This window comes from Mustela erminea, chromosome 6 (genome assembly GCF_009829155.1).
Source record: "Mustela erminea isolate mMusErm1 chromosome 6, mMusErm1.Pri, whole genome shotgun sequence".
In the NCBI taxonomy this organism is placed as follows: Eukaryota; Metazoa; Chordata; class Mammalia; order Carnivora; family Mustelidae; genus Mustela; species Mustela erminea.
In genome coordinates, this window is record NC_045619.1 from 13,603,146 (window position 1) to 13,626,043 (window position 22,898).

At 50.0% G+C, this 22,898-nt stretch overlaps 1 protein-coding gene across 3 annotated transcripts in view; it reads left to right on the forward strand.

Moving 5' to 3' along the window:
• The window catches only part of LARGE1 (LARGE xylosyl- and glucuronyltransferase 1), a 527,449-nt gene that overhangs the window by 399,719 nt on the left and 104,832 nt on the right, over window positions 1-22,898 (forward strand). For all 3 annotated transcript variants that reach the window (XM_032346463.1, XM_032346461.1, XM_032346462.1), the window contains exon 7: window positions 10,528-10,632. In XM_032346463.1, the coding sequence (XP_032202354.1) occupies window positions 10,528-10,632 (105 nt within the window). The remainder of the gene's footprint in view (window positions 1-10,527; window positions 10,633-22,898) is intronic.

Consider the following 22,898-nt stretch of genomic DNA (forward strand, 5'->3'; position numbering starts at 1 on the left):
GGGGAACCCTCCTGCACCGTTGGTGGGAATGCAAGTTGGTGCAGCAACTCTGGAAATAGTATGGAGGCTCCTCAAAAAATTGAAAATAGAGGGCGCCTGGGTGGCTCAGTGGGTTAAGCCGCTGCCTTCGGCTCAGGTCATGATCTCAGAGTCCTGGGATCGAGTCCCGCATCGGGCTCTCTGCTCAGCAGGGAGCCTGCTTCCTCCTCTCTCTCTCTCTGCCTGCCTCTCTGCCTACTTGTGATCTCTCTCTGTCAAATAAATAAATAAAATCTTTAAAAAAAAAAAAAATTGAAAATAGAGCTACCCTACAACCCAGCAATTGCACTACTGGGTATTTACCCTGAAGATACAAACGTAGTGATCTGAAGGGACATGCGTACCCCAACATTTAAAGCAGCAATGTCCACAATAGCCAAGCTATGGAAGGAGCCTAGATGTCCCATCAACAGATGAGTGGGTAAAGAGGACATCTTGCTGTTTGCAACAATGTGGGTGGAACTAGAGAGTAGTATGCTTAGCAAAATAAGTCAATCAGAGAAAGACAATTATCATATGATCTCATCGATATGAGGAATTTGAGAAGGAAGACAGAGGCTCATAGGGGAAGGGAGAGAAAAATGAAACAAGACAAAACCAGAGAGGGAGACAAACCATAAGAGACTTTTAATCTCAAGAAACAAACTGAGGATTGCTGGAGTGGAGGGGCGTGGGAGGGAGGGGGTGGCCAGTGATGGACATTGGGGAGGGTACGTGCTATGGCGAGTGCTGTGAATTGTGTAAGACTGATGAATCACAGACCTGTACCCCTGAAACAAATAATACATTATATGTTACTGGAAAAAAAAAAAGTACAATAAAAAAAAACCCACAAGATGGAAACAGGATGAATTTTACCATCATCCACTTTATTTTCTTATTTTTATTTATTAAAATTCAATTTATTTAACATATATTGTATTATTAGTTTCAGGAGCAGAATTTAATGATTCACCAGTTGCATATAACACCCAGTGCTCATGGTCCATCAGGGGCCTTCCTTAGTGCCTGTCTCCATTATCCACCTCCCCTCCGGCAACCCTCAGTTTGTTCCCTGTAGTCAAGAGTCTCTTATGGTTTGCCTCCCTTTGTGTTTTTATCTTACTTTTCCTTGCCTTCCCCTATGTTCCGCATATGAGTGAAATCATATAGTATTTGTCTTTCTCTGAGACTTACTTCACTCAACATAATACCCTCTAGTTCCATCCATGTCATTGCAAATGGTGAGATTTCATTCTTTTTGATGACTGAGTAATATTCCATTATATGTATACACCCATCTTCTTTATTCATTTGTCTTTCAGTAGACATCTGGGCTCTTTCCATAGTTTGGCTATTGTGGACATTGTTGCTATAAACACTGCGGTACCCCCTTTGGATCACTATTTTAAAGAAATAAAAACTAAAGCTCAAAAATCAAGTAGTTTTGGTCCAGGTTGCACAGTTAATACAGTTGACTTCTGATGGGGTTGAACTGAATAATGATGGGCTAGGGGCACCAACATCCTCCCCAACCCTGCTCAGGTGAAAAATCTACATATAACTTTGGCTCCCTCAAAACTTACCTACTTATTGCCTGGAAGAATTACTGATCATGTGAATAAGTGATTAGCACGTGTTTTTTTATGTTACATGTATTCTATCCCATATTCTTACAAACAAGCAAACTAGAGAAAAGGAAATGTTAAAATCAGAAGAGAAAATACGTTTACTGTACTGTACGTATTTATAAAAAAAGAATCGGCATGTAAGTGGACTTGCATGTTCAAACCCATGTTGTTCAAGGGTCAACTATAATTGGAAAACCCAGAGCTTTTGTAGTGGCCTTAGAATCATACAGATAAGTGCTTTTTCCTGCAGGCCCAGTAGGAAGAGTGAGATGATTTCTCCTAGGTGCTGTCACTAGTGAGCCAAAGGAGCGTCCCTAAATGAAGTATCTGAAAGATGCCAGCAAATCGTGTTCTCCAAAGAAGATCCAAGGAGTCCATGGATGGAGGTTGTAGATGGATCTGGGCCAGCTCTGCTGCCCTGGCTGAGGCCTTGTCTAAGAGGGGACAACAGCCAGGCGTCCTAGGAATCAGTGTGATAAGAACAGCCTTGGAAGAGAGCCCAACGACTGGCCCCGTGTTCCTTTTTAGTTTTTCCCATTTCCAAAGACCAAAGATCAGGGAAGGAAGAAGAGAGAAATCATTTTTTGAGATCGAGCAGGAGTTTTTTTAAACTGTAAATTAAGTTAATATGGGCCCACATGGGACTGATTTGAGAGGGTCGGGAGCTGAGGGGGACTTGTTCTTACTTCTTGGCAGATGCAATCGTTACCTGAACCTTTATTGGATTGTAGACTCTTTTCTGAGCCTCGGGCTGTCCTTCTGTTCTCCCTAGATGCCCTTGGGTAGGAAGTGCTCTCAGCTCAGCGCCCTGGGATTGATGCTGAAGGAAATTAGTCTCAGAGCACCTGATGGACATCAGAGATTCTGCAGGATTCTGGGCCGTGTGGGCAGGAACAGCTGTGCGGGTCAAATACGCCTTGGCCAGACTTTCTACCCACTCTCTCGTTTTGGAGCCTTGCCCACAGTGGTGGCACTTGGAGAGGGAGATGCCTTGCAGATTGTTCCTAACGCAGAGTGTAGGTGTGGAAATGCAGGCTTTCGCACAGAGAGATGTGAACACAGCCCAGGCTCTGTGGTCCCAGCCACTGGTCCTTGACAAGTGATGTGACTTCTTTAAACCTCGGTTTCCCTTCCGAACGATACAGATAAACACAGTGCTCACCTCTTGGGCTTGTAAGGTACTCAGAGACAGGGCATGGAGAGCTCAGACCCCAGTGCCTGGGCAAAGTGCCCCCCAAAAGGGGGCTGCCCTGAGGAACAGGGGCCCCCATCAGTGGGCAGCTGGGTTCACACAGATACAGTGCAGGTGGAGGAAGTATGGACACGTGGACAGTACAGCAGGAGGGGGATGCTGAGAAAGCTCGTTGGGGCGTACAGTAAAGGTGTACAGTAAAGGCGTACAGTAAAGACCGCTCACAATCGGGTCGGAAGGGAGCTTTAAGACCATCCAGTCTGAGGCAGAAATCCCCCTCCCCCAGCATGCCTGCTGAGTGACCTCCCTCTCCAAAGGTCCCCAAACCTGTCATGCATGAGAATTAATGGGTGTGTCTTTGCCAAGAAATCCCCAGGCCTCCCCTGCCCAGGAGAATCTGCTTCAGGGAGGTGAGGGGTAGGGCCGGGCAGATGATAGCTATCCCATTTGAGAAGCTTTTTGTAGAGATCATAAAATCCAGACTGCAGGGACTGGGTCTGTTTCCTACAGTGCCTTGTCTCCAGCAGTTGGCACAGACCCCCCTGCACGGTGGGGTCTCAGTGTATACCTGCTGGGTGAGGGCAGAATCGTGCAGCTTCTTCCAGAACCAGACAGTGTTCAGAAGCTAGAAAGGCAGCTTGTTTCCGTCTTGCTGAACTCTAATGGAACTCTCACAGTCTTGCTTCTAAGAAGCAAAATCTATCTTCTTCCAATCTTCACTCGTTCAGCCTAATTCTACCTTCTGGAGTGACACAGATTCTAATTCCTCTTAGAAGGGATTATCCTTCAGCTATTGAGGTCAGCAAAGATGGGGTCTTTATCTCTAAATGAGATCGGGGTTGCCTGAACAATGAATCAAGCTTCATCATGCACCCCCAAGGCAACCAAATGGTCGACGGAAGAACCTTTTTAACTGGAGCACATGGGTTCCAACTCAAGGCCATGCAGTATGAACGAGAGACACAGAAACCTGCTCGAGGGTCTCAGTGGAGCCCCATGAAATAGAAAACCTTTACCATTTTCCAGGGGAGGGAAATGAGGGACAAAGAATTTCCCCAAGATGACCATTCCAGTGCAGGAGAGCTAGAATTTGAACCAGGTGAGAATTACCATTCACGTTCCAGGGAAGACAAGGCAGTCAAGTTAGAGAAGCTTGTGCATGGGGAACATAGCCAGCATAGAATCAGGGGCAGCCCCAGCATTGGGTGGTGTGTCCCTAAACCCCGTGCTCCCCCTTCCTGGGCTCCACCTGTAAGAGCAGGCAGTCCCAGAGTGAATCCTCGGACGGTTGCTGCGCCTGTGAGTGTCTGTGATCCCCGAGTGCATTTAGCCGAGCTGAACTCAGGCTGTAGGATCTGTGAAATGTGCAGGTTCAGAAACGGCCCTTTTCAACCCGTTCAGGTTGCTTAAATACCCTTTCGTGTGGCATCTTCTAAGCGGATGCTTTATCCTTCCGCACCCACTGGCTGGGGGCACCCGGGGCGGGCACGCAGCAGTTCTTAAAGGATGTTTAGTAGACGGTAATGTGATCCTGTATGTTTTCCTTATTATTAGCCATCCTGCACCCAGACATGCCCTGAATGGTACTATTAAAGGCTTTCCTATTTTAAAGTAGCTTATTAGAATAAATATGAGGTTGGGAAGTCATGTTGCTTTCTCTGCTGATACTCCGGACAGCCCCTGGTTATAACATTTTAATATTCCCCTGCTGGTGTGAGCAGAACTGATTTGATATGCCGCAGTGGTTGGCAGACTCTCTCTGTGCATCGAGGGGCTTTCCTGGGGGTGGAGATAAGGAGACAGCCCCGGAGCATCTGCGATCAGAGCTATAACTCCCTGTGCCTGGTGTTTACCTGGAGAGGTTAACCTGTAAGCATCCACTTTCATCCTGTTCAGAAAGAGTTTACCGGCTCCAGATGGGCCGGGATGGCCGATGATAGATAGTACTTATTTTTCATCCATCCATCCATCCACACTCTGCTGGGCCCCGGAGCACTAAGCTTTTTAATCAAGGAAGCAAAATGATCAGATTTGCACTTTCGAAGTATTTCTGCGTAGGCAGAATGGAATGGCAAGGCTCCCTGGAGGGAAAGGTGATCCAGTGTGATCTGCGAAGCCATCTGGGGAGGAGATGGATTGAGGGGCTGATAGAGCCAGGCAGAGGGCGGGTTTGAGAAACCGCGCATCGAATCGGTGGGATTTGGTTATGGCAAGGATGTGGAGAGCGAGGGTTTAAGAGTAGAAGCTCTGGGAAGTCGCCTGAGCTGGGTTGGAGGTGGGGGATTGACTTCCTGTCCGCGGTGTTTGAGGCCGCTGGAGTAGATCGTGTCATCCGGGAGAGATGGGAGGGGACGGGAGTGGGGAGCACCGGCATTAAGGGGAGGCAGGAAAGAATGCTCCGAGCGGGGCAAACAGCCAAGAGACTAGTGCCACAGAAGCTGATAACTTCAGAAAGGCCCCCGGGGGGTTGGGCTATGGCCAGCAGGACAGGGCAGGGTGGTAAGACCACATTTGCTGGGACGTCTCAGACACCACGCACAAAGTGACCATCGCTATTGGACGTGGGGACGGGGCAATGCCTCAGGTGAGCACCTACCAGGACTCATGCACTCGACCTGTGTTGGGTGATCTGCACATCCGTTCTTGGAGATGGGAGATGGATTCTGTTCTTGCCTTTTTACAGTAAAAAAAAAAAAAAGCTCAGACAAAGTCAGACCCTGGCCAAGCCCTGCAGAACTGGGGCTGGACCCTTCCTCAGCCTGGGTTGCAATCCCTTTGCCTTTCCAATTTGCCATCCGGCCTTGCCTCCCACCTGGTGGCCTGGTCGGGCCTGTCCGTGCCCCTCGTGCCCCGTGGAGGCGTCACCATGCCCTGCTCCTGGGGCCTCACCTCCCGAACGGAGCTCTGCGTCGAGCCCGAAGCCGCGGAGGGAGGGAAGGAGGGGAGTCGCCAGCCTAGAGCCATCCGTCTGCGGGCTGGTGACACCGACACCGGGGCCCCAGCAGAATAGCAAGCTTGTTCGCTCTTGTCTGGCTGTTAGTGGTGATGTATGAATAAGCAAAGAAGACAGCTTCATTTTCATAAGTTAACTTGTGCCTGGAGTAAAGAAGACGGGGAACAGCGCACTTAATCATAACCACAGGGCCGCACAGAAAACAATGACAAAGCCTTTTCTGTTAGTCACGGTGTTTTATCGTAATAACGCCTAAGAAGACGAGACGGTGCGGAGTGCTGAGGGAGGCAGCACGCCAGCAGCTCGGGTCCTCCCCCGGCACCTCCTGCAAACAGGAGTCCCCTGAGACTTGACCTCTTAATGGGGTGGCAGGCCTCCTGGGCTCGCATCGTCCAGGCTAAAGCTTTAGACGTGGACCCCTGGAGACCAGATGCCACCTGGTTTATGAGCTGGGGTTGGCAGGGCTGGAAAGGGTGATTGTCACCAGGGAGTGGCGGGGCCTCTGCCTGGAAGGGTGTTGTGTGGTGAGGCAGCACTGTTCTCAGGGAGTCCTGGGCATGTGCAGGGCTTTGTGGACGAGGCAGGTGGAGGCCGCCATCGTGCACCAGAGGAGACAGTAAGCGACCCGGGAGGCGCCCAGCCGGCACCCTCCACCATCCCCCGCCTCCATGAGTCCTTGTCCTCTGTTCCTGCGACTTGTCAGTATTTCTGCCACCACCAGGACCATGCTGCTTCCTAATTGTTTATCTTCCTCCTCTTCCAGCTGCCTCTGCGGCAACAACCGTGTTTTATTTGTCTTTGATTCCGTAGTCTGTTGTGTGGTCTCTGACACAGCCGACCCTCAGCCCATGCGAAACTAAAGCAGCGTCTAGGCAGAATAAGGACCGGGTCAGCTAAGGAAGGAGCCGGGGAGATGGGTAAAGCCGTAGATGCCTGAATCCAGGCCCATGGGACAGAAGGGCGCCAGGGTTGGGGGGGATCCTGGCTGTAATGATAAGAGCAAATACCTACTCAACATCGTACAGGTTTTCCAGGCATTGTTAGTGGTAACACTTGAATACGCACAAAACACAAAATTAACTTGTGCCTCAAGAGAAAAAAGTTAATGCTAAGGTATGTCCTGTGTTTTAAGTTCCCTTTATAAGTGAATGAACTCGTAGGCACTGAGAGGTGAGGTAACTTGTTTGAGGTCACACAGCTAATAAGCTGAGGAGCCGGGATTTGAAGCTGGACAGTCTGGCTCTGGCATTCCTTTTCTTCATCAATTCTCTGCTCTCAAGAAGCGTAACACAGGAGGCTGCCACTGAGTTCTGCTGATCTGTGGGCAAGATTTAGATGCCATTATAGCTTATTGTGTGCTAGGGAACCCCACAATGAGTCTCACCCCCTACTGTAGCAGGGACAGAGCTTCCAGACCTGGATCAATAGTTCTCTGACTTCAAAGTGCTCTCCAATTACCTGGCTCTTTTGTGATGCAGATACCTAGACCCAATGGCCCGAATTCTGTTCCCTCTGCCAGGGGCTGAAAGGTGTGGAGTGCTGTATGACTGATAGCCGCTTTTAACCAGCATCCTCCGGGCTTACCTGGAAGCTTCGGAAAGAGCGTTTCGCTCTCCCCTCCTTCACCAAGATCGACACCTCCTCCCAGCTCTGTCTGGCGGGTCTGGCATCTTCCTCACCCTTCTGGGAAACTGCGGAGCGGGAGTGACAGCCCCTGGATACACCGGTACGCCCCCTGCTCTGCTGAAGTTTGAGCTCAAGGTCTCGGTCTCCAGAGGAAAAGTGAGGAAGAGTGAGACGCATGGGGAACTTCAAGTCGTGTTCTCCAAACTCCCCTGCTCCCAGTCTGCACCTGGGCTGCCTTGCTCACGATGGCTGCAAACAACTCTTTTGCACACGCCAGCCCTCTCATAAGGTTTAAAAAAAAAATCCTTCATTAGCAACAGGATAGCGGTAATTTTAGTACCCATGGGTTGAGGAAATGCAAATTGGTAAACAGCTTCCAAGCCTTTGCTTTGCTTTTTTAGACAGATCCATTAGCTGCTCTGTCGATGATTAAAATGGTAGCAGGGTTTTGCAAGTGGGCTTGTGAAGCCCCTGCCCCATTTGGTGCGTCAGGGCTGGAATGTATGGAGTGCTGTGTAAGTGGTGCCTGGTGAACTAGCATCATCCGGGCTCATCTAGAAGCCTTGGAAAGACAGCAGGCCCATCCACAAGGGTTTCTTTGGACGTCATCTAGGACAACAGTTAGGTCCTTCTAGAATTTACTGAACTATGGTCAGGGTTTTGGCATGATGAATACCTACAGTGAGTCCTCTAACTTGCAATAATAGGTGATATTTTCCTCATTTTTTTTGTTTTGCTTTGTTTTGTTTTTTTGTTTTGTTTTTACCAACAAATTGGTTCAGTATCTGCGAATGGGGAGTTCATATCCTCTGCTAATTCTCTCATGCCTTGACACTTCTAAATAAGAATTCTGGGAGAATGTGTGGATCTTGGTGAATGAGGGGAGGGCAAATGCTCTGCAGCTTCGAAAATGCGGGGATACTAACACACACACTAGTGTTACAGGGCTCCGAGTCGGGAGAGGGTTATCCACGAGATGTCATGGACTTAGCAGACATTTAAGCATTGATACGCAGCCCTTGCCCTTGGACTGGTGGAGGGGGGGATATTTTTACGCATGTGGTGTGGGTGTGCCTGCGTGTCACCTGTCTGTCCTTGATGGGGCGTAAGTCAGCTGATGGCCAAAAGTGCCAGGAGTGCTAGGTAGAGCCGTCTCCTGCCTCAGGGGTGAGCCAAGGGCAGGGTTCACACTCAGGGGTGTTCATAGCTGGCTTTGGGCTGGAGACACGCTAGAAGGGATTCCGGGCAGGAATTGGCCGAGGGTAAGGGCACTTCCTGCCAAGCGAGAGCCGTAGGAGCAAGAGCCGAGGGAGGGAGAACCGAACTGTACATTTTCTTGTGGCAGGAATGAAGTTTGGCTACGTAGAGAAAGCTTCTGAGGAAGTAGATCAGGGTCAAACATAATGCATGGAACGCCAGAGCCCAGAATTTGGACTTTCAGGTGGTTGAAGAGGACCTCACCCTAAATTCAGTGAAAGACCATTCCCCTCTTGTCATTTCTGAGCACGTCGTGCCCTCCATCCATTATATTGAACCTGGGGTCCTTGTAATCGTGAACCAACTCCCCCAAGGACTATGCCATCCCCTGCTCCACTCCCCAGCCTCCGTGCAAGATCATCACGTGAGCTCTCGAATGAGGTCCCGGCACACGGCTTTCTCAGCTGAGGACCACCTGCCTTTCAGATCTCACCGTGTTCTGTGAGCATCGCAAGCTTATTGCGGTGGAATGGATCCACTCTTGTCCGTCCTGAGTTGGGGATGGGTTTTTCTGAGGGATTCTACATGAGGTGGATGTGATCGTATACAATGACAAAGTGGGTGGTAGTATTTTTCCCATGCGTCTAATTTATGTATTTGTGCTGGGGTGATGATTTAGATAGGAGCTTGATAAATTGATCAAATAAATTACACCGGACCCACACAGCATCATTTCAGGGAGCTGTCATCACACCAGGGAGGTTCTATATCACGCAGCGTGGGGTACCAGGAGAACCGCTCTGTTTTTCTTAACATGTTGCTGGGCTTTCATTGGGTCAGAAAGGTCTGTATTTCTCAGATTGGCCAATAAAAAAAAAGATTTTGGCCCCAGAAGGCATCAGTTAGCTGCAAAAGACAGTGGTTATGATTCATGGGATACTTTGCAAGTTAGACTGTCCACGCCTCAGTTTCTTTCCCTATACAATGTGAAATTTTTTTTCTTTTATTCCTGCCTCCAACACTTGTAGTAAAGGTAAGCAAGACTGCACCAAGACAGTGGAAGGAATCTGGGCATCAGACAAATACTGAACTATGTGTGGGCTCCCCCATAATCGTGCAGATCACAGTCCTGGGGAACCTCGGTTTCCTGGTCTATAAAATAGTTTATTGTTGGTCCAAGGGAATATCTTCTGTAAGAGGTGTGGTAGGGTTGTCTCGTGGAAGGCAGTGGGAGCTGAGGCCCTGCTGGCCCCACGTAGAAGGCCTGGGGTCCCAGGAGTGGGATGCTCTAAGAGCTGAAGGGGAGGACTGACTCACCTACGATGCTGAGTTACTAAGAGGCCTGGCTCACCTGTGCTGTTGGCCCCGGTGCACCAGACACGCAACTCAAGATCAAGTGGGTATGAGAGGAAGAACGCTGTGGCGGGGAGCTGCTGCCGTAAGGGGGCTTCTGTCTGTGAGCCTCCATCTCCCGCACCAAGGGCACGTCTTCCCTCTGTTGGCAGCCGGTGGTCTCCGCAGACGCCCAGAAAGCCAGCAAACTAGCATTTGGTGGGGACACTTGCAACTGGAATTTGAAGTGTGCCAGTCAGCACAGAGGCGTTGCTTGACTGAAGGGATGGTTGGACCGATGGTTGCCTGGTCGGTTGGGGCTTCTGGCTTGATCAGAGAGGAACTGGGTGACCTTGGGCAAGGTAATTAGCTACCCTGGGAGGCCTCCAGGTGGCGGGGCTGGCCAAGTGTGAGAAGTAAAGACGGTCCTACAAGTGAAGCCCGGAGATCAGGGCCTGGCACTTGCTAATGAAAGCCGCGGTGCTGATGACCCGCCGTGACTGTATCTCCAGCTCGGTGCACACTGGCACACGCAGGCTGGCTTCTTCTAAGATCTTTGCTTTCTCTGTACTTTCCAGGTCAGCAGGTCCTGGGCTTGGTCGAGAACCAGAGTGACTGGTACCTAGGAAACCTGTGGAAAAATCACCGCCCTTGGCCTGCGCTCGGAAGGGGCTACAATACAGGTAAATCGTGAGCGTGGCGCGGGCGTGGCGGGTGTTTTGGAAGATGACAGGAGGGCTCAGTGCTCCTTCCTCTGAGGGAGGAGGCAGGTAAAGCACAGGAGGAGGCTGCCTGAATTCTGCAGCAGACAGTACATACGCGACTGACCTTCTAGTTCTTTCTTAGAGCCTCACCTACAAGCACTGAGCTGTCAGACCCTGGCTGGCGGTGGCAGTCTCACAAAAAAGCCTTTCTCCTGACTTAACCTTCAGACCTAGATCCCGTTGGGCTTTTTTAGGAATATGACCTGTAGGTTCCTTGGCCTTACTGATACAGAGATGGTTCTGCCGTGACAAAGAACCGCTCTGTTCTTCGTCAGATGTTACCACTTCTCAGCACCACAGAAATTTATTTTCCTCACATTCCGTGTTAGGCTCGCTGCTCTGTGCTCGCCGTAGGCATTCAGGATTCATCCGGATTCAAACTTCTTTTACAGGAGGGAAAGTAGCAGATGTCCTGTTGACTCTGAAAGTCTCTGGTCAGAAGTGACGTAACTTCTGCTAATATCTCAGTGGCAAAAGCATCTCTGTGAATGATATCATTCATTCATTCATTCATTCCGTACTCAGCAGCTGTATCTGGAGTAGTTAGGGTGTCCTAGACCCTGTGCCACATGGGCCACATATGGCCCATGACCTCACAGAGCGTATCGATAAGAAACAAGAGCAGCCTCCCTCTCCTTAAGCTCTGGCCTGCTCGTGTTTGGTTTTCACTGTGCTTCTGGATCCTTCTGCACTTTCCCCTTCATCATCCTCTTTGCCACTGCTTTGGCAGCCTGTTCTCAAAGGATGCAGATGTGTGATCCGTGTCGGGACTGATACTTGGAGCTCAGGGAGCAGTAGGTTTGGTCAGGCCCAGAAGGACTGAGACCTGGCGTCTGAGACCAGCTGTCCTGGGGTGGGGTGGGTGTCTGGGGATGGTGCCACCCATAGGGTTCTGGAGCCAAAGGCCAGCCTGAAGTCAACGCTGAGAGCGGAGGGTAAGACTCCAGAGAGGTCAGGTGCAAATACAGGGGCCCCAGAGGCCAAAGGGAAAATGGAAGCCAATCAAGCTTCCAGAGGTGAGAGTTCAGACATGGGGTCATCGTGGGGTCAAAGCTGGAGGAGGACAAGGAAAGAAAGGTTCAGGGTCAGTGTCCTGAGGAGCCAGACAGATGCCAGTCAGGGAGCCCCGTGAAGGCCGTCCTTTGAGATGGGGGACACACCTTAGCTGACATTTGCCAGAACATCCAGGCATCCTCACTCTATGGAATTTTTCCCTGTGACGCCTTCCAGACTTAACAGCCCAGAGGGGTTGCGGTGGAAGAATTTGAGCCAGCAACCTTCCACCCATCTCCTGGAGGCGCCCCCCAGGGCCACCAGCTATGCTGGGCACTAACGCTTGAGTTGCTGGACAGTGAGGAAGTCTGAGCAGCCCCCGAGAGAAGCCAGGCCGCTCTGAGCAGCGGCTCTCCGTTAGCTGGTCTAGACGTATTTTAATAATGGCTAAGGCAGTGTCTCAGCGTCCCCGCCGAGCAGGCACTGGGAGCTTTCTGGGTGTTAATCTTATTTTATCCTCTCACTAACCCACCAGGCAGGTGCTATTCTTATCTCTACTTTGAACACCGGAAACTCACACTGAGAGAGGTTGAGGCTCTAGTCTGATCAGTAAGGAGGCTGCCTTGTTCATGACTAACCCTCCCTCCCTTGAACTTCAGTGGTTTCAGGATCAAGAATACCATCAAACGTGGACTCTGTCTTTGAAGCATCTGGAGAGGGGCCTAGGATTTGGCCCCCTAAGAAAGCCTCCAGGATGTTTCTGGAACAGGAGGGTCTGCTCTGAAAGGTGGCACTCTGTTTCACCTCCCAGCCAACCCTCCTGGGGGCTTTCTTGGTGCACTTGAGCTGGACCTTTAGGAACCCACTGCGGGGCCAATAAGATGTCCTCCCCCCCCACTGCCCAACCCCATACTTTCCTTTGAGCAGCGAATTATCAGGCCATGTTGATCTTTTGCCAAAGCCGGGATTCCCAACACATGTCCTCCAGGCTCCTGCAAAGCTGGAGGACCCCCATGTTTGTTGGGTGAGAGAAGGGAAATCACAGGTAAACCCTGGTGTGTGTTGCATCTGTCTTCCTCCGAGAATAATAGACAGCATCACGCAGATACGCTGTGTCGAGACATCGGGGTTATGGTTTTCTGCGTAAACCAAACACACTGGTCATCAGTCCGGGTTTGCAGGCAGAAGAGAAATGGGGCACACGGGGAATTTATTATGTCACACGTCCCCTCCTGCCTCTCCCGTTTGACTTCAGCACGAGGTCAGGAGACAGACAAGGATCTAAACCACCTCCAGTCCCCACGTGCGATGCCAAAGGCAGTGAGTTACTTCCCTTGGCCACTGGTACTTAAAGTGCAGAGCCGATGAGGAAAGCCCTGCTAGAAATGATGTGTCCATTTAAATAAGCCAGTGACACCAAGTGATCATTATAAAGGGATTTATGCGACATCAGAATGCACTGGCTTTCGTGATGGGGATTTGTTATTTTAAGACTCAGAATTGTACCACACGTCGGCGCATGAGTCATGCAACACTTAGATTCTTGTGGAAATTGAGCACTCTGCGGGGAGGGTGCCTGCTTGCCCTAAATCCCAGCATGCAGCAGGCCTCTGAGAAGGGGTCTCTCCAGTAAAGCCCCGAACTGAGCCTTCAGCTTGGGGTGGGCAGACGCTGGGAGATCCACATGCTAGAATCACCATTCAGCCACTAAATGTCCACATAGGTTTAGCCAAGGTGGTTTACCTCCTTGAGTTCACCTCTTCGTTCTCTGCCTTGTACGATAGGATAACAGAGCCCGGGATGGGGGAATTAACAAGGTAAGTAGGTCAACAGGCCAGGCTTTATAGCCACAAAACAAGGGCACAGTATACCTCCGTCTCTGTCCTCTTGGGTTTTTTCTGCCACCTATCCTCTTAGGGAATGGAATCCATTCTCTGCTCTAAAAATGGTCGTTATAGGAAGTTTGCTAAGGTCTTCAAAGCCCTCAGGTCAGAAAAAAAACAGAACAAAACACTAAGCTTCTTTGCTTTTCCTTACATGTAATGCAGCCACTTAGCACTTTTTCTCTTTTTCCCATATCTGGAAAAGGTTGCCTTTTCATATTATTTTAGAAAAAGTGATGATTTTTACTTCATATATCAGCTTCCTGACTGTGTTTTACTTTAAAAATCTTCAGAAAAAAAAAGGCATAAAATGCTTGAGTTGAAAAATCTGCCTTCAAGAGGCAACTGGATCACTTTTCGGCTTTGTTCCTTTTGGACAACTACTCCAGCTCTCTGAGCCTTGGGTTTCTTTCTGTGAATGGAGAATAATAAGCCCAGCCCTGACCCCCAGCCCTTTGGTGGAGGCTTCTCGGTTGTAATGTAGTTTCAAGAGCCTGATAGACCAAAGTGCAGTAGGAAGGTGGTTGTGGCATTTATTTCTCTTCCTGACCACAGCTTAGCTGGGCAACTGTTTGCAAGTAATTTAGATTGGTCCCCATTTATCAAGTTCAACTGCACCCACTAGTCAGGAGAGCAGATGCTTGACTCTGCATTATCTTCATTAATTCCTTGAATTGTCTTGCACTGTAGACATTCCCCTGGAAACAGCCAGCCGGCTTCCTCCTTCCTCTTCCTGGTTTTCCTTCCCGGTCCGCTAGCACAAAGCCCACAGGGCCTTCAAGATTAGAGAAGATCTGGGGCGCCTGGGTGGCTCAGTGGGTTAAGCTGCTGCCTTCGGCTCAGGTCATGATCTCAGGGTCCTGGGATCGAGTCCCGCATCGGGCTCTCTGCTCAGCAGGGAGCCGTCTCCCTCTCTCTCTCTGCCTGCCTCTCTGTCTACTTGTGATTTCTGTCTGTCAAATAAATAAATAAAATCTTTAAAAAAAAAATCAATCCAATTAAAAAAAAAAAAAAAGATTAGAGAAGATCTGCTCACCATCTTCTACCCGCGCCCCTCCCTTCTTACCTGAGCTGTGTACCACTTAATTCCATCTTCACAGAGCTGCTAAAGCCACAGCCCGGCTCAGGGCCCTCACCATAAGCGTTCAGGTGGAATTAAAGGGCACCTCCCCCAGCCTTGCTCGGAGATGGGATCATCCCTGACTGCTCTGTCCGTCCATCATCTAGGTGCAGGAAGCTGTCATTCACCAGCATTCAGCAGTTTGCAAGACTTTTTTTTTTTTTTAAACACGATTATGACAGGCCTCATTAAAATTCAGCCCACTTCAGTTCCTGCATTGATGGTGAAAATCTTAAAAACAAACACCAGCCAAGAAGAGAAGGGGAAGGAAAGCTACAGGTAGCAGGTGACCGGAGATGATGAAGTAAGGGAAGGCAAGCCAGAGGAGAGGAGATGGCTGCCTTACAGAGAGGTGTGTTGGTGCACAGTCCCAAAGGTTACTCAAGGACGAGGTGCGTCCTCCCTGAATTGAAGGACATCATATTAACCAGAGGATGTGGTTGAAGAAACTGTTTAAAAATAAAATGCATCCCATTCCTTTCAGTCTCCAAACTAGGCCAGAGACTGACAGATGGAGACCTGGCTCTCCAGGGAGGGAGGAAGGATTTCTCTAGGAATCCTTATCCACAGAACAGTAAAATGGGGACATTCAAGGACTGACTCACCTCTGTGGCTGGTGGAAAGTAGACAAGGAGAAGCCGGACGCCATGGCGGTTCCGTGGCAGGGATTCAAAAAAAGCCTACATCTGGCCATTCGCCAGAGCACTGCTAAACACACAGCTCTCGTGAGCTGACCACAAGTGTGGGATGCAAGCTGACCCTTTGCTGTGCCCCCAACATCCAGTTTTCAAGTCTGTCCATTTCCCAGAACCCTCCTTGTCTCTTGGCCCAAGAACCAAGAACTGTTTATGCTCTAAGGGAATATCGTCCCTGGATGATTTCTGTCTGTAATAATTGCATCCAGAGAAACTAGCTTTAGGTGTAGTTCATTCATTCAGCACCTGCTCCTGAATGCCTACATCCTGGGTAGAAAAAGATTTTTTAAAAATGAGTGCTATCAAGAACCTTCCTTTAAGAAGACTGTAGTTTCGTCAAGAAGAGTTTACATAGCCCACAAACGAATTTAGTGTGACTTGAGTCCCTGGAATGATCGAGATTCAGAGTTGAGTGCCAACCTTGCAATAAACCCAGACCAGCATTTTCTAGACTGATTCCATAAGGCATTGCAAGAGATGTCGCTATGTCTTTAGAAACTGTGGACTGATAATGTTGAGAAATCTGCACCCTGTATCCTTCCCTTAGAGCTTCAAGTTGCATATTGGTGTATTGGGGATCCTGGAACGTCCGAGAGTAAGGGAAGCTGTCCAACCCAGCAGCACCTCCCACTCTCACTCAATCCTAGAGCTATGGAAATAAGTTGAAGGGGGGGGGGAACCTCCTGCACTAATTCTGGGGACAGGGATTATCACTTTTTCAGCTCTGTATCCCAAGCGTGTCACAGAAGAGCTAAAATAGAGTTTGTAGAATAAGCCCAGAGAAAGATGCTTGGCATTCGAGGAATGGTTTCCTCACGGCTTTGTACAGTACTCATGTAAGGATGGAGACCTGTTCTACTGCATCTTCTAGGTCAACATCCTGTGTGTCATTGCATGTCCGAAGCCAGTCACCAGCCCTCCAAAACCTTCTTCCCAAATGAGGGAATTGTGTGGATGACCTTCCGCCATCCTGATTGGTTGTCCATTTCTGGTTAGCTCCAGCTTTGCTCTGTGCGGGCAACGCTCTGACCTGAATGATACGCTCTGGATGTTATCAGACCGTCAGAGGTTCATGCCTCCAGCTGTACACTCAGTCCACTCTTCTGAATCATTCAGAATGTCTACTTAGAACATCAGCTTTAGGCCCTAACCCAGAGAAAGTGCATCTGCATCTCTGGAGATGAGGCCAGCTCAATGTTACTTTAAACATGCTCCTTTGGGGCATCTGGGTGGCTCATTTGGTTGTGTGTCTGCCTTTGGCTCAGGTCATGAGCACAGGGTCCTGGGACCGAGCCCCACATCAGACTCCCTGCTCAGTGGAAAGCCTCCTTCTCCCTCTCTCTGCTGCTCCCCCTGCTTGTGTGCTTGTGCTCTGTCTCTCTGACAAATAAGTAAAATCTTGAGCCATGCTCCCTGCATGATTCTGATGCATGCTAAAGTTTGAGAAGCAGCCTCCTGGTACACTTTCATTGCCATTTGCTCATCAGGCTCAAATTGAACTTGAGTTCAGCTGAAAAGCGCCCTGAATGACTGCTCAGCCAAAGGTTGCCCATTCTGTGCCTCTGCCGTAGATTTATTGACCCTAAAGCACAGGCTTTATATTTATCTCTGGTCAAGTTTTATCTGATTTAGACCAATCTCTGTCCCATTTTATTTGACTTCATTTGAGTCCTCAACTTCGGGTCATCCACAAAAATAATGAAAATGCCTTCTGTTCATTCTGCCAGGAGCCCTTGCCTCGTTTTTGTAACAGATGTTTTGAATGCCTTTTTTACAGTCATGGAATAAAATTCAAGGGTTACCTGCATTGCACTGTATATAAATATAATTTCAAAAAATATCGACATAGTGCCCTGGCTATAATTTAAAGAACAAATTAAAGGAAATTAATTTACTATAAAATAATACTAACTTCATGTGTAATGGTTGAGGCTTGGCGGCAGTAGATGGCCAGTGGAGTGGTCTGGGGCTTCTGTGCCTATTTTCAGGGTAGAATTGTCTTCAGTGTGATGCTGCCAATGCAAAATGGGACCTAGATTCTACCAGTGCTGTGTGCTGTCTGTGAGGTGCTTGGCAGATGATCAAAGAGTAAGAAGTATCCTCTTGCCTTGATGTGTATTCTAGGCTCAGTGACCACTAAAACCATGCAAAACCAACACTTAGTTTTGTTTCTATAAGTAGTATTTGTTCCAGTCTCAGATAATTAGAACATCTATATGCAACCATAATACAGATGTCCAGGGGGACACATGGGATGTGGGAATATTCTTCACAGGAGTAGCCTGTCCTAGGAAGAGGTCCTCCCCCCCATTCCCAGAGAACCATGAGTTCAAGGCATTGCAGATTTTGAGCAGATGGACCTCAGTGCAAAGCCATGACCTGCTCAAGAGCTCCCTCAAGGTCCGTGTCATTGAAGAAGACCATGCTCCCTGCTGGGAGGGAGTTCGGCAAGCTGGACGTCTGTGTGGTCATTCTGCCTCCAGCTGCTTCTCTCCACCTACCCTTCTCCTAAGGTTCAGTGGAGTTACCCAGAGCTTGTCCACTTCATATCCTGAACCAGAATCTCTTCTGGCCTTTCTTCTGCCTTCTAAGTTTCCAGCAGAAAGCCACACCCTCTTCTACCCAATAACCACAGAGATACCGAAGTGAAAGAAAGTGAGCAGTACGTCCCAGACTCTCTTCTGGGGTCTTGCCCTGCTCAGTTCCCTGCACATCGCTGATTCTCTGAGCTTCCATTCATATATGAGATGGGGATGGCCAGGTCTACTTCACAGAGGACGCGGGGGTGGGAGAGGGGAGAAGCACAGAACATAATACAAGCCGAGGTTTGGCATGTAGTCGGCGCTAAGTCTGTAGGAGTAGCTGCCTTTCATCACTACTTAAAAGGTGGACTAAGGGACTGCAGGTGTCCGGCCTCCTCCCACATTGGTCAGCCTATGCTCCTGGATCTCCTGTTTCATTTTTCCTTTTAAAAGACAATATGTTCTGGAGATAAACAGTCATGGGTTTGAGTGCCAGCTCCCTCGGGTTCTAGCTCCATGATATCTGGTGGCTAATAATCTTTATTTGTCATATCAGGAATTTGAAGAGTTCCCACCTCACAGGATTGCTTTGAGGACAAAAGGAGATTATATTTTATAAAGTGCCTGGGGACAATCTCTGGAACAATAAATGTCAAATATTAGTGCTTTCCTTTGATATTTGAGGTTCCCAAAGAGGAAAGACACTTGTGGCCCTTGAGCATCTTTTGATAGTAACCCTGTCTTTTGTCTGTTGACGAGATCTGGGCCTGTGCCCTCCCTCCCCAGCCCCAACCGTCCCATTTGTTCATTTACTGGACATTCCGTCCATAGGCACCCAGCAGCTGTGACCTGCCAGGCAGTGTTCTAGGCCCGGGGGATGCCACAGACCAAGACCGAAAGGAGCCCTGTTTGTGGGAGGTCCGCTCTTATTGTGGGGGAGAAGCAGTCCGCATCTCACATGCCGGAGTGCCCCGGAACCCGCCCAGCTCCAGCCATTCCGCCTTCTCTGCTGCTCCTTGAGAACACCTGTTTCAACCTGGGGGCCTCTCCAGCTCCGCCACCTCTCCCTGCCTTACGCTCCTCTGTAGTGGTAATTGCCATCTGACCTACGATAATTTCCCTCATTTTCTTTTTAATTTTCTGTCTCTTTCCATGAGGATTCAAGTTCCTCAAGGGTAGTAATTTCTGTCTATTAATTTGCTTGCTTTATCTCCCGTCCCTAGAATCATGCCTGGCGTATATTAGGCGTTGCATAAGTATTGTTGTTGAATGAAATGGATAACTTGGGAGGATGGCAAGTGTTTTGGAAACCGTAACCTAGAGCAGCAGCTATCAACAGGGATATTTGGCTGCCAAGGGTACATCGGCAGTGTTCAGAGACCTATCTGGTGGTCACAGGGGGATACTCCTGGCACTTTTGGGGTAAAAACCAAGAGTATAGTCAAACACCCCACAGTGCACAGGAAGGTCCCCTGTAACAAAGAACATCCAGCTTAAAACATTGACATCTCTGAGTTTGAGAGGTCCTGACATAATGTGATGTGCTGGGAAGCCTAGGAGGGAATTGGATTCTTCTGGAAAGAGCCGTTTGTCTGGGGAAGGGTTCTCCAAGAGGACGGCGTTTGAGCTGCAGACCTGGAAATCAGCATCCATGCTGAGATCTAGAACAGGATTCCAGAGAGAACGGCAAACACAGCCAAGGTCCCGAGCAGGACTGGAGATGGATGTTCATGTTGCTCTCACGTGGTCATGCCCCACCCTCCCTGGGCAGAGACATCAAGCAGACATTCTCTAAGCTTCGGCTGATGAACCCATCTCTGGGCCATTCCTGACCCTGCGGCGTCTGGCCCCGCCCCTAAAATCTAGTGATGCTCAAATCAGAGTCTTCGAGTGTGCTGTTTCAGAATGCCGTCGGATTCTTCCCTCCGTGCCCTTGGAGCCGTGCCTCACTTTAACACGCTTTGGAGCCATTCACCTGGTCCCATTCTCCCGCCTGAGGTCTAGGGTTTGTAGAGCTCCACTAGCCCAGAGAGAAATCGTGGCAAAGTGTGGCATCTCTGGAAGGGAGTTGGCCTGGGCCGCTCATGGCTACGCGTCAAGGCCCCTGGCCCCTAGGCTTCCTTGCACACTCTCTTTCAGCCACACCGGCCTCCAGACTGTGGCCCAGATGCATTCTGACCGCCGGGCCTGGGCCCCCTGCCTGGACTGCTCTTCCTGTTACCGCCTCCCGTGCTCAGCTCGGCTGTCCTCCCCCCTCGATGGGTTTACTTGGCCATCTTCTCCAAAGGATTTCCTTTCTTCATTGCACTTTTCTTTTTTTAAAGATTTTATTTATTTATCTGAAAGAGAACACAAGAGGAAGGAGGGTCAGAGGGAGAAGACGACTCCCTGTGGAGCAGAGAGCCCGATATGGGACTCCATCCTGAGACTTCAGGATCATGACCTGAGCCAAAGGCAGTCACTTAACCAACTGAGCCACCCCCGTGCCCCCGCACTTTTAATCAATGTTAGAAAATAGACATTTTTGATTATTCAACTGCTGCCTGTTGCGGTAGTCAGAAGGGCCCTGAAAGATGCCCATACCCTAGTCTTTGGAGCCTGTGATTCTGTGATGTTACAGTAGCAAAAGAGAATTTGCAGCAATAATCACAGACCTTGAAAGGGAGGAGATTATCCTGGCTTATCCGATGGGCCCAAAATCTAATCACAGGAGTTCTTAAAAGCAGACTCTTCTCCACCTGTTCCAGGATGGGGAGTTGGAGGGATTCAGAGCTCGAGGAGGAGTCTTCATTGCAGACGGAGAGGACAATGTGACAGGGAAAGCAGGTGGTCTTCAGGAGCTAGCCTGCGCGAGGAAGACGGGCGCTTAGTCCTGCAAGCACAGGGAAAGCTCTCAAATATTTGTTGAGTGAATCAATGAATCCCAGCTTTTGTCACTCCCGCCTTTCCAGACTTGGAAGACAACTCGGAAAGTTTCTGGTGGGAAACAGCCCATGTCCCCAGGTCTTACAGCGTCTGCCCATTCCGTAGGCACACACTCGGCAAGTGGCGGGTGCCTGGCATCGGGCCCTACACTAGGACCAGAAGCTAAAATCAGGTGTGGTCTCTGCTTGCACCACCATTCCTCCTACCCCACGTGGTCACCACAGACTTAAAGTAGGAGCTTGGGGCAAAATGCAGTGTCATTGGGTGCTGGGATGGATGGGTGTGCCCACAGCCCCGGGAGCCCGGGGAAGGCCTGCTTGCATGCAGTGAGAAGAGCATCCCCCAAGAGGACCAGAAGGTGGGGACGTGGGGGTGGACCTTCCAGGCCAACGGAGCAGGAGCCCCCCAGCCCGGGCACAGAGAACAGCACATCGTTTGGGCCATTAGTTTAGTCGAAGGTGTGACTTGTAGAGTATGTGCCCAGTATACGGGGAGTGGTGAAGGGCCCACGTTCTGACCCCATCAGTGGCCAGACGGCGATCACTTAGGCAAATCCCTTTCTTTTCTTTTCTTTTCCTTTCTTTTCTTTTTTTTTTTTTTTTGCCTGACTTTCTTTACTGGTAAGTTGGGAGTGTCAGTACCCATTCCGAGGGTGGCTGGAAAGACGAAATGAATGGAGAATGCCTGGTGAACGGGGGAGAGGCACTTGGTAAATGGTGGCTGAGACTCCTGGCAGAGGGGTGCAGAGCGCGGGGGCGGCAGGGAGGCTGGGAGCTTAGGTGGGGCCGGTGCCTGAAGGCTACAGGGCCCATCCAGCATCAGCAGCCTGGGAGGTTTTTAGACAAGACACAGCTTCCCTTGGGACTGTACGGAGAAAGCGAGCCCCCTCCCGCAGCACCTTCTCCCTTTTCGGCGTCCCCATCCATGTCTTGTCCCTGAGCCGAATTCTCATCTCGGTGCTGGGGGCTGCACCCTATTCAGATGTTTTGCAGAAGTGCCCATCTTCAGACCGAGGGCACTTACCCCACCACGTTGCCTTCGGGGGCTCTGGGTTCTCTGTAGTACACTAGCAAGGCAGCCAGGAGAGGGACCCCCGCCGACCGGACCTGATGGGGTGGGGGGCTCTCCTTTCCCTGAGCCCCTAAAGCGTTTTCCCAGCTGCTTCCTGAAAACATGGCGAGATTCCTCATCCCCCGCCCTCCTGAGCAAAAGCCAGGGTTCTGGAAGAGTTCCTCTGGCATCCCTTTCTTCATCCCACAGCCCCAGCCCCCAGGGCACAGCCTCGCAGGAGAGTGAGTGTTTAATTTACGGCTTCCGGAAGCGGACCTTCAGTGCAAGCAGACTTGCTCCCCCGACCTCTCTCGTTCTGAGACCTTCCCCTCCCTCCCCAGCTATTTTCCTTATACGTGATTCTGTTGCCTGGGTAGCTTGGACAGGAATCTCATGGTTTTTCTCCTCTCTTTGCTGAGTAAATCACAAAGAGAAACCAAAAGCAAAATTATCCGTGCCCCGGGGTCTTCTCCTGTGAACTGAGAGTAATAATGCTGTCCTAGCCCATTCAGGCTGCTGTCACAGAATCCCAGAGACGGGGTGGCTTATAAATAACACAGATTTACTTCTCACAGTTCCCTAGGCTGGGAAGTCCAAAGTCGGGGGTGTCAGCAGATTGGGGGTCTGGCGTGGACCCCACTTCCTGGCTCACAGATGGCCATCTTTCTGGCTGTGTCTCCCCCCACCCCCATCCCCCACCCCCGTGGCAGAGAAGACAAGGGAGCTCAGTGGTCCGTCTCTTATAAGGGCCCTAATCCCACTCATAAGGGCCCTGCTGTTTCGACCTGATCACCTCCCGAAGCACCCCCGTTCTCATACCGTCTGGGGGAGCACACATTTCAGTCCATCATAAGTGCCTTCCCTGGAATGTCACCACATTGCTGGGAAGGTTGAAGGGTGCAGATCTGTAGAGCTGAACAGAGTTACTGGTGCTTCCTAACGCCGATCACCAGCCGTCTGCCACTTGCTTCATGACATACGGCCCCTTGCTTCTCCG